Source organism: Coregonus lavaretus, assembly GCF_964263955.1.
Source record: "Coregonus lavaretus genome assembly, chromosome: 21".
Taxonomy (NCBI): domain Eukaryota; kingdom Metazoa; phylum Chordata; class Actinopteri; order Salmoniformes; family Salmonidae; genus Coregonus; species Coregonus lavaretus.
In genome coordinates, this window is record NC_140008.1 from 40,547,008 (window position 1) to 40,559,012 (window position 12,005).

Below are 12,005 nucleotides of genomic sequence, written 5' to 3' on the forward strand. Positions count from 1 at the left end.
AGGTGCGCAAAATATGGTGCCCAAAAACACAAGATGCACTCCACATCCTGTCCCAGCCTGACTTTGGCACACCAGGCCACATTATTATTCACACCGGCACCAACAACCTGCGAGAGGAGCAGGAGAGAGTAGGCAGCCTGGTCAACAGAGTAGCAGAGAGGGCCTCTGAGTGGTTCCCCAACTCCCACATCACCATCTCCACTCTGCTGCCCCGCAAAGACTTTCATCCCCGTACCATCCAGAAAGCCAACGCTGACATCACCAGAGGGTGTGGCCTACTCCCGAACATACACATTGCTCACCACCCAACAATCACCCCAGAGCATCTACACGACCACTCCCACCTGAGGAAGCAGACAGTAGGGATGTTTGCCAAGTCCCTAAAGGACGTAGCACTTGGTAGACAAACACCCCATGCTGTACTGGACAGAGGAGCACCCAGAGACCCCTACCAGACCACTGCACCACCAAGGAGCCCCAGGCCCCTTCAACGCCACACCAGACCCAGTGCACCCCACAGGCCCCACCCACCCCCAGAGCATCACCACTTCCATCGGCTTAGCCAGACCAGACCGGGCCCAGCCTATTATCCCGCACCAGACCACCACCCCTACCAGACCAGAGAGGAAGTCCCACAGCCCAGACCTGGCCCCCCTCCACCTCACAGGGCCCAACAGCAGGACCAGCGCAGCTACGCGGAGGTCGTCAGAGGACAGGAGAACCCTGTAGGATTAAGTGAGATTAAACAGCTCCTCCAATACATCTGCACTAAACTGCACTAAACACACACGGACGCATACACACACACACCACACACACACACACACACACACCTATTGTACTAGAATTTACTTGTTCAATGAATAGGAATATTTAACAGAATAACAGAATAAATGTTAGCTGATATCCTGTTTATCTCGCTCTTAACAACTTATTAGTTAATCGTTACTGTGTTTCTGACTGCTACTCCTTCTTTTTGCAACATGAAATCACTATCAGTTAGCATGTGGAACATTCAGGGTCTAAACTCATCAACCTTTGGTCTGAAGAGTTTAGCACTGGAGTTCAACAAAAATCTGAAAGATGTTGACGTCATCATTCTGCAGGAGACATGGTGTAAGGCTGACGTTGTCACTCACTGTCCCACAGGCTACAGAGAGATCATTGTGCCATCACAGAAACACAGCTCTGTCAATAGAGGCAGAGACTCTGGAGGATTGATCATTTGGTACAAATCCGAACTACAAAATCTAATTGATCCCCTCAAAATTGGCAAATACCACATTTGGTTAAAACTAAAAAAAGAACTTGTACTGACAGGAAAAGATGTGTTCCTTTGCGCAATATATATCCCCCCCTCAGAATCCCCATATTACTCAGAGGAGATCTTCCCCACCCTCGAGGAAGAGACGTGCCATTTCCAGGCCCAGGGAAATGTGCTCATCTGTGGGGACACAAATGCGCGCACAGGAACACTACCTGATCTAACGAGCACACGAGGGGACAGCTTTATTACAGACCATACTGTTTCTAACTATCTTAATCTCCCCCATAGAAACAACAGTGACAGCACCGTCAACAAAAACGGAAGGGATCTTTTGCAGCTCTGTAGAAGCCTGGGTCTGTACTTTGTCAATGGTAGGTTACGGGGGGACTCTTTGGGGAGATTCACCTACTGCTCACCTCTTGGCCACAGTACAGTAGACTATATGATCACAGACATGGACCCTTTCTCTCTCAGCTCATTCACTGTCAAGCCACTAACACCTCTGTCTGATCACAGCCAAATTACGTTGTTCCTCAAAAGAACAGACCTGGAAACAACCACACATTCACAACCCAGTAAGCTGTACAACATCAGAAATTCATACAGATGGGCCCAAAACAGCACAGAAGAATACCAGAAAGCAACCTGGAACCAAAATATCCAAACACTCTTAGATAACTTTCTGGATACCACATTCACTCACAGTAAAGAAGGCATCAATCTAGCAGTACGAAACATCAACTATATATTCAGGCAAACGGCAAAAGAAGCACAATTGAAATTGATAAAAAACAAAACTAAAAAAATCACAGATGACAACTGGTTTGATGCAGATTGTAAAATTATAAGGAAAAAACTTAGAACACTATCCAACCAAAAGCACAGAGACTCAAATAATGGTGAATTACGCCTTCATTACTGTGAGACTTTAAAACTCTATAAACGTACACTCAGAACCAAAAAAGCACAGTACAACAGCAAGCAGCTGACACTAATTGAGGAGTCCATAAACACAAACAACTTTTGGCAAAATTGGAAAAAACTAAAAAAATCTAAACAAGAGGAATTAGCAATACAAAATGGTGACATATGGACAACCCATTTCAAAACACTCTACAACACCGTTCAAATTGACACAAACGCAGAACAACGCCAAATCCATGAGAAGTTGAATGGATTAGAAAAAGCTATAAAGGACAATCAAAACCCATTGGACTCCCCAATTACTGACCAGGAGCTCTATAAGAAACTTCAGGCTCTCAAATTTAAAAAAGCCTGCGGACCTGATGGCATCCTAAATGAAATGCTCAAACTCATTAGTGCAAAATTTCAATTGGCTATATTAAAATTGTTTAATTTGATCCTGAGTGTAGGTTATTTCCCTGACATCTGGAATCAAGGACTCATAACCCCAATCTTTAAGAATGGAGACAAATTTGACCCTAACAATTACAGAGGCATTTGTGTGAACAGTAACCTGGGGAAGGTTTTCTGTAGTATCATCAATGTAAGAGTTCTAAACTTCCTTAATAAGCACAATGTCTTGAGTAAAAGCCAAATTGGATTTATACCAAAACATCGCACAACTGATCATATTTACACCTTACACACCCTGATAGATAAACATGTCCACCAAAATAATACCAAAATATACACTTGCTTTATCGACTTCCAAAAAGCATTTGATTCTATTTGGCATACAGGACTGTTCTACAAAGTTATTGAAAGTGGTGTAGGGGGTAAAACATATGACATAATTAAATCAATGTATACTGGCAATACGTGCAGCATTAAAATTGGTAAGAAAAGGACAGAATTCTTTAACCAGGGGCGGGGCCTTCGTCAGGGTTGCAATCTGAGCCCTGCACTCTTCAATATTTACATTAACGAATTGGCCACTATTCTAGAAAAATCCTCAGCCCCTGGTGTTAGTCTCCACAATTCAGAAGTTAAATGCCTACTCTTCGCAGATGACCTATGCCTGCTGTCACCCACAGCACCTGGCCTACAGCAGAGCCTGGACCTGCTAGAGCAGTACTGCCAGACCTGGGCCCTGGCAGTAAACCCCAAAAAGACTAAAATAATGATTTTCCAGAGAAGATCCAGATCTCAGGGAATTAGACCAAAGTTCTCAATTGGTACAAAATATATAGAGTACTGTACACACTACAATTACTTAGGTTTAAAAATAAGCTCAACTGGACACCTTAATGAGGCAGTGAATGAACTGAGAGAGAAAGCACGCAGGGCATTCTACGCCATTAAAAAGCAAATTCAAATTGAAATACCTATTAAAATTTGGCTAAAACTAATTGAATATGTCATTGAACCAATTGCACTTTATGGCAGCGAGGTGTGGGGTCCACTTGCAAAACAAGATTTCATCAAATGGGACAAACACCCCATTGAAACCCTACATGCAGAGTTCTGTAAGATTCTCCTACGTGTCCAGAGGAAAACTACAAACAATGCATGCAGGGCAGAATTAGGCCAATATCCACTAATAATAAAAACTCAAAAAAGAGCAATTAAGTTTTGGAAACATCTAAAATACAGTGACCCCCTCTCATATCATTACCAAGCCCTGCAATGCCAAGAGCTGAGCAAAGAAAAGAGTCCCCTCATCCAGCTGGTCCTGGGGCTGAGTTCACAAACCTGTTCTACTAACACACTGAAGCCTCAGGACCAGAACATCCAATCAATCAGAATAAACCAAATTACAACACAGTCAAAACAAAACTACATTGCTTATTGGGAAACACAAGCACAAACACAAAGCAAAATGCAGTGCTATCTGGCCCTAAATCGACAGTACACTATGGCTAAATATTTGACCATGGTTACTGATCAAAACCTTAGAAAAACCTTGACAAAGTACAGGCTCAGTGAGCACAGCCTTGCCATTGAGAAGGGTAGACACAGGAAAACCTGGCTCCCTGTAGAGGAAAGGCTGTGCAACCACTGCACAACAGCAGAACCTGAGACGGAGCTGCATTTCCTGACAAAATGTCAAAAATATAAAACAATTAGAGAGTGTCATTTCCCCAAATTTGAAATCCTTATTCAAGGTTTTAAAGACCTCTCTGATGAGGATAGGCTACCCATCCTGTTGGGGGAGGACGCAGAGAGCTGTGGGTTGGCAGCGCACTACATTGCTGCCTGCCATAAGTTGAGGGACAGTGTCTGACAGACCAATAAACCTGCACATGTCCTCAACTGTATGATTATTGTTATTGTTGAATGTATGGTTATATTGACCGTTGGTTATTGTTGTTACTGTTGTCCCGTTGACAATTTTTGATTCTCATTTTTATTTATTTTTTATATTGTAAATATCCAAAGTAAGCTTTGGCAATATGTACATTGTTACGTCATGCCAATAAAGCGAATTGAATTGAATTGAATTGAATTGAGAGAGAGAGAGAGAGAGAGAGAGAGAGAGAGAGAGAGAGAGAGAGAGAGAGAGAGAGAGAGAGAGGAGAGAGAGAGAGAGAGAGAGAGAGAGAGAGAGAGAGAGAGAGAGAGAGAGAGAGAGAGAGAGAGAGAGAGGAGAGAGAGAGAGAGAGAGAGAGAGAGAGAGAGAGAGAGAGATGAACTACACTACACTAAAATGCTAATCAGCCCTTTGATGAAGAACAATCTGGCTCCCTCATCTCCACCCTGCTCCATTCTGATCTTGTCCTCATATTTCACATTTCATTCGTTAACTTCACAGTTCAAACATCCCGCGTTTACAAACCAAATCTGTTTGCTTAGTAATCCAGGGTATATTGAGTGCATGGAAATACAATGCATATCTATGAGTCATCCATCATCTCTAACAGTACAGTATGCAGCAGGTACAGACCCATCCCATTCTCCATACTTTAGCTAGGTGTGTTCGTGCCCACACAATCTATCAACCACAGATGATTTATGACTTCTCATTAAAAAGTATCCTCTAAAGGTGCTGTGCATTGTCAGACAGTGTGCTAGGGAAAAGGCTTATTATTTTGTTTTAATCATGGGTGAACAGTCACTGACCCTGGAGATAACCTCTGACCTCTAACCTCTCAACTCTGCTTCCTACATAACATATGCAGATTAGCAAGTTTAATTGGTTTGTGTTGGTGTTCAGGTATTGCACCCTATCTCCCCTTGGAGATAATAGAGGTCAATAGTTGAATCACACACCGCACCGCACCACACTACACCAAACACACACACAAGACAATTGATGAGACATTTGTCCTCCACGACTCTCTCTAAAACAAATGCCACTGTATCACCAAAATAACAAAACTTTGAAGGGACGAAGAAGATATAACTCATTCTGTTTTAGTTCTCACAGGCACAGACATCAATTGAACTTCTATTCCACGTTGGTTCAACGTAATTTTATTGAAATGACGTGGAAACAATGTTGATTCAACCAAGTGACACTCTAGATCCAAACTGTTACAGACCTATATCCATCCTGCCCTGCCTTTCGAAACTTTTTGAAAGCCAAGTTACAAACAGATCACCGACCATTTCGAATCCCACCGTACCTTCTCCGCTATGCAATCCGCTTTCCGAGCTGGTCATGGGTGCACCTTAGCCACGCTCAAGGTCCTAAACGATATTATAACCGCAATCGATAAAAGACAGTACTGCGCAGCCGTCTTCATCGACCTGGCCAAGGATTTCGACTCTGTCAACCACCGCATTCTTATTGGCAGACTAAATAGCCTTGGTTTCTCAAATGACTGCCTCGCCTGGTTCACCAACTACTTCTCAGATAGAGTTCAATGTGTCAAATCGGAGGGCCTGTTGTCTGGACCTCTGGCAGTCTCTATGGGGGTGCCACAGGGTTCAATTCTCGGGCCGACTCTATTCTCTGTGTATATCAATGATGTTGCTCTTGCTGCTGGTGACGCTCGGATCCACCTCTATGCGGACAACACCATTTTGTATACATCTGGCCCTTCATTGGACACTGTGTTAACAAACCTCCAAACGAGCTTCAACGCCATACAACACTCCTTCCGTAGCCTCCAACTGCTCTTAAACACTAGTAAAACTAAATGCATGCTCTTCAACCGAACGCTGCTTGCACCCGCCCACCCGACTAGAATCACTACTCTCAGCGGGTCTGACCTAGAGTATGTGGACAACTACAAATACCTAGGTGTCTGGTTAGACTGTAAACTCTCCTTCCAGACTCACATTAAGCATCTCCAATCAAAAGTTAGATCTAGAATCGGCTTCCTATTTCGCAACAAAGCTTCCTTCACTCATGCTGCCAAACATGCCCTCGCAAAACTGACTATCCTACCGATCCTTGACTTCGGCGATGTCATTTACAAAATAGCCTCCAACACTATACTCAGCAAATTGGATGTAGTATATCACAGTGCCATCCGTTTTGTCACCAAAGCCCCATATACTACTGTCACGGTTTCGGCCGAGGCTGCTCCTCCTCCTTGTTCGGGCAGGCTTCGGCGGTCGTCGTCTCCGGAGTACTAGCTGCCGCCGTTCTTTGTTTTCGATGTTTGTTTGGTTTGGTCTGTTTGGTACACCTGTTCATGTTTGGTGTTGATTATGTGTCCTATAAGTTCTCGTTGTTTCTGTCATGTGTTGTGTGTAATTGGTTTCACCTGTCTGTTGGTGCTGTTCACTTTTTGCCAGTCGCTAGTGTTACCGTCGCACTGTTGTTTTCGTGCGCAGTCGGTTTTGTGTTTTACGCACTGTTGCGTATTGTTCGCCTCCGGGTTGGTTAGACCCGTTTGTTCTTTTGTCTTTTCAAGTAAAGACTGGTTTGACTTAGCTCCTGTGTCCTGCACTTGATTCCGCACCACATCCGCATCAGATACCCTGACAACTACCCACCATTGTGACCTGTACACTCTTGTTGGCTGGTCCTCACTACATATTCGTCGCCAAACCCACTGGCTCCAGGTCATCTATAAATCACTGCTAGGCAAATCCCCGTCTTATCTTAGCTAACTGGTCACCATAGCAACACCCATCCGTAGTCTGCGCTCCAGCAGGTATATCTCACTGGTCATCCCCAAAGCCAACACCTCCTTCGGCCGCCATTCCTTCCAGTTCTCTGCTGCCAATGACTGGAACGAACTGCAAAAATCTCTGAAGCTGGAGACTCTTATCTCCCTCACTAACTTTAGGCGTCAGTTGTCAGAGCAGCTTACCGATCAATGCACCTGTGCACAGCCCATCTGTAATTAGCCCATCCAACTACCTCATTCCCATATTGTTATTTATTTTGCTAATTTGCACCCCAGTATCTCTATTTGCACATCATCTTTTGCACATCTATCATTCCAGTGTTAATACGAAATTGTAACTATTTTGCACTATGGCCTATTTATTGCCTTCCCTCCATAATTTACGACATTCGCACACACTGTATATATATTTTCTGTTGTATTTTTGACTTTATGTTTTGTTTACCCCATATGTAACTCTGTGTTGTTGTTTTTATCGCACTGCTTTGCTTTATCTTGGCCAGGTTGCAGTTGTAAATGAGAACTTGTTCTCAACTGGCTTACCTGGTTAAATAAAGGTGAAATAAAATAATAAATAAAAAAGTGTGTGCCCAGTGGGTTTACTGGAACAAATAGCACCCTATTCCCTATAAAGTGCACTACTTTTGACCAAAAGTAATGCACTATGTAGGGAATAGGTCCCATTTGGGAAGCATACTTTTAGTTTACTGGAATAACAAGCAACTAGCTACCATCTAGAGATGTGACTCGAGTGTTGATGCCTTTGTGCCAGAGTAGCTCACCTGCAGACTCTCTCACTCCTACTGTGTCAATTTCAGAACATTCAATCAGGCTTCTATAGACGAGCGGGAGCAGTAGAGGGAGGTAAATAGACTTGAGTGCAGGTAGTAGCTGTCCATTTAAAACATCTTCTTTCATATACCTACATGTCACGCTCAATACTAAACCCGGGACAAAAGACAGTGGGAAAGCCAACCCTAGATGTACACTGCCTATAACCCTGTTAGATGATCTGGAATGTAGAAAAGCTTGTTTTTGCTTGCCAGTAACCACCTTCTAAGTTACTGTAGATGTTTTGTTAAGGCAAACGGTAAAGCTTAGCATATGTGTACATTGCTGTACAGCCAGAGGTTTTACTGTGCAGTATACTGTATGTGAGGGGAATATATCTGAATATCTGTATGTTTATTGTACGTCAGTAGGGCAAGGCAGAGGTGTTACTCTGCAGGTAGATGTGAGTGGAGTATGGCGGAAGGTAGCCTAGCGGTTAAGAGCGTTGGGCCAATAACCGAAAGGTTGTTGGTTCGAATCCCTGAGCCGACTAAGTGAATAATCTGTTGATGTGCCCTTGAACAAGGCACTTAACCCTAATTGCTCCTGTAAGCAATAAATAAATAAATAAATATGCCATTTAGCAGACGCTTTTATCCAAAGCGACTTACAGTCATGCGTGCATACAATCTTTTTTTTTGTGTATGGGTGGTCCCGGGGATCGAACCCACTACCTTAGCGTTACAAGCGCCGTGCTCTAGAAGAGCGTCTTATAAATGACTACAATTATAAGTTAACTGTATGTTTAGGATATTTCTGTGCAGGTCTTACCTTCCAGGTCGATGCGGTGTGGCTGGCTCCAGTCACTCCACAGGTGGGGCACAACAGGGTGGTGAGAGCGGATCTGTACAATGTTGTGCAGACCTGCCCTCAGTCCAGTCAAAGACACCCACTGGTCTCCAGTCACCTCCACATGCTGAGCAAGAGGAATAGGGGAGGGAAAGACAAGATGTTATTCTACCTGCAAATGCAGAATTTGACACAAATACAAAATGCCATTGTGATGACTGAATAAAATATGAGTGGTCTGAAGACTCTCCCTTAACGTGTTTGCTCTTGTTCTCTGATAAATAATGTTTGTCTGTATCTGAATTTGCTGTAAGACCTGTACTTAGATGTTGTGTTTGCTCTGAGGCCAGTGTGTTTTTACCTTCCAGTTGGGGTTAGAGGTGTTGTGGGAGGTAACGTATCGGACCTCGTGGCTCAGTGGGACAGGGCTGGCATAGGGCTGTGGGTTGCTCCAGCTCAGAACCAACTCTCCCTCTGCGGTCTGGGTGTGTGTTAGGTTCAGTGGTGGGCTTGGTTTCCCTGTATAACACACATACAACCAATACATACAGTGGGGAAAAAAAGTATTTAGTCAGCCACCAATTGTGCAAGTTCTCCCACTTAAAAAGATGAGAGAGGCCTGTAATTTTCATCATAGGTACAGGTCAACTATGACAGACAAAATGAGAAAAAAAATCCAGAAAATCACATTGTAGGATTTTTAATGAATTTATTTGCAAATTATGGTGGAAAATAAGTATTTGGTCAATAACAAAAGTTTCTCAATACTTTGTTATATACCCTTTGTTGGCAATGACACAGGTCAAACGTTTTCTGTAAGTCTTCACAAGGTTTTCACACACTGTTGCTGGTATTTTGGCCCATTCCTCCATGCAGATCTCCTCTAGAGCAGTGATGTTTTGGGGCTGTCGCTGGGCAACACAGACTTTCAACTCCCTCCAAAGATTTTATATGGGGTTGAGATCTGGAGACTGGCTAGGCCACTCCAGGACCTTGAAATGCTTCTTACGAAGCCACTCCTTCGTTGCCCGGGCGGTGTGTTTGGGATCATTGTCATGCTGAAAGACCCAGCCACGTTTCATCTTCAATGCCCTTGCTAATGGAAGGAGGTTTTCACTCAAAATCTCACGATACATGGCCCCATTCATTCTTTCCTTTACACGGATCAGTCGTCCTGGTCCCTTTGCAGAAAAACAGCCCCAAAGCATGATGTTTCCACCCCCATGCTTCACAGTAGGTATGGTGTTCTTTGGATGCAACTCAGCATTCTTTGTCCTCCAAACATGACGAGTTGAGTTTTTACCAAAAAGTTCTATTTTGGTTTCATCTGACCATATGACATTCTCCCAATCCTCTTCTGGATCATCCAAATGCACTCTAGCAAACTTCAGACAGGCCTGGACATGTACTGGCTTAAGCAGGGGGACACGTCTGGCACTGCAGGATTTGAGTCCCTGGCGGCGTAGTGTGTTACTGATGGTAGGCTTTGTTACTTTGGTCCCAGCTCTCTGCAGGTCATTCACTAGGTCCCCCCGTGTGGTTCTGGGATTTTTGCTCACCGTTCTTGTGATCATTTTGACCCCACGGGGTGAGATCTTGCGTGGAGCCCCAGATCGAGGGAGATTATCAGTGGTCTTGTATGTCTTCCATTTCCTAATAATTGCTCCCACAGTTGATTTCTTCAAACCAAGCTGCTTACCTATTGCAGATTCAGTCTTCCCAGCCTGGTGCAGGTCTACAATTTTGTTTCTGGTGTCCTTTGACAGCTCTTTGGTCTTGGCCATAGTGGAGTTTGGAGTGTGACTGTTTGAGGTTGTGGACAGGTGTCTTTTATACTGATAACAAGTTCAAACAGGTGCCATTAATACAGGTAACAAGTGGAGGACAGAGGAGCCTCTTAAAGAAGAAGTTACAGGTCTGTGAGAGCCAGAAATCTTGCTTGTTTGTAGGTGACCAAATACTTATTTTCCACCATAATTTGCAAATAAATTCATTAAAAATCCTACAATGTGATTTTCTGGAATTTTTTTTCTCAATTTGTCTGTCATAGTTGACGTGTACCTATGATGAAAATTACAGGCCTCTCATCTTTTTAAGTGGGAGAACTTGCACAATTGGTGGCTGACTAAATACTTTTTTTCCCCACTGTACTAGATAAATAATCATCATCATGATTCATGATTGTTAACAAGGGCATCATCACCATCCTCCAAACTATGAGACATAATCATCGTAATTCCATTCAATACTCCTACACAATGTTCCCTCTAACCTTTGCTGAGCGCAAACTTTAACATTGTGTAAATTCTGGGCAACTTCCGGTGCGCGTTTACTGTGAACACTGAGGCTGTACCGGCTTTAAGTTAGTTTCAACAGTGGTCAAGTAGGCTACTGTGGCTATTTGATCATAATGTAGGCCTACCAGAGTGGCCTACCATCAAAAACAATGGACAAAAATGCATCCTATAACATTTTAACATGGAAATAGCTGTTCTATCGTTCAGCCTACAGTAGCAGCCAATGTGTGGTGTTCAATGTAGGACTACATTCCATGAGACTTTTGAAAAAAACATGCAGGGCGTGACATTAACCTGTTTAGCCACTTGTCCTTCAGACAAGGAGGTGACTGAATGTTGTTGTTTGATACAAAAAAAACACTTTACAAAATAAAATGCATTATTATTTCCATACCATTATTACAGAGAATCAGACAAATCATTCTACACTCTGCCTATTGGCTACTTAGCTTATTCAAGCTTGTTTCAAAATACAACACTGCACCCCCCCCCCCCCCCCCCCCCGGTCTTGAATCGGTCTCACTTTAGGTGGTCTCGAACACAACACTGTCTTCCTGGTATTTAAACAGCTTTTAAGTTGACAATTAAACATATTTCTCTGCCTGGTATTTAAACTACTTTGTTCATTAGAGTTGTTTGTGTTTAATCCCAGTGATTGACTTGACACAGGCGTTGTTTGTAACCCATCAAATGAAATGGAAACGAGACGTGTCATTGTTATGAGACGAGTTGATGATGGTTGGCAGGGGGGATAATTGAGTATCATAATGACAATGTCACCGCCTAGCCAACAGAAAGAGAGAATGGAGTAATCAGCATTATCTTTTTTTCATT

The 12,005-nt window shown here is 43.3% G+C and overlaps 1 protein-coding gene across 2 annotated transcripts in view; it reads right to left on the reverse strand.

Moving 5' to 3' along the window:
• The window catches only part of LOC311149085 (leptin receptor-like), a 61,647-nt gene that overhangs the window by 17,258 nt on the left and 32,384 nt on the right, over positions 1-12,005 (reverse strand). For both annotated transcript variants that reach the window (XM_084186195.1, XM_084186194.1), the window contains 2 exons: positions 9,236-9,393; positions 8,857-9,001 (listed from right to left, as the gene is read on the reverse strand). In XM_084186195.1, coding sequence (XP_084042321.1) covers positions 8,857-9,001; positions 9,236-9,393 — 303 coding nt within the window. The remainder of the gene's footprint in view (positions 1-8,856; positions 9,002-9,235; positions 9,394-12,005) is intronic.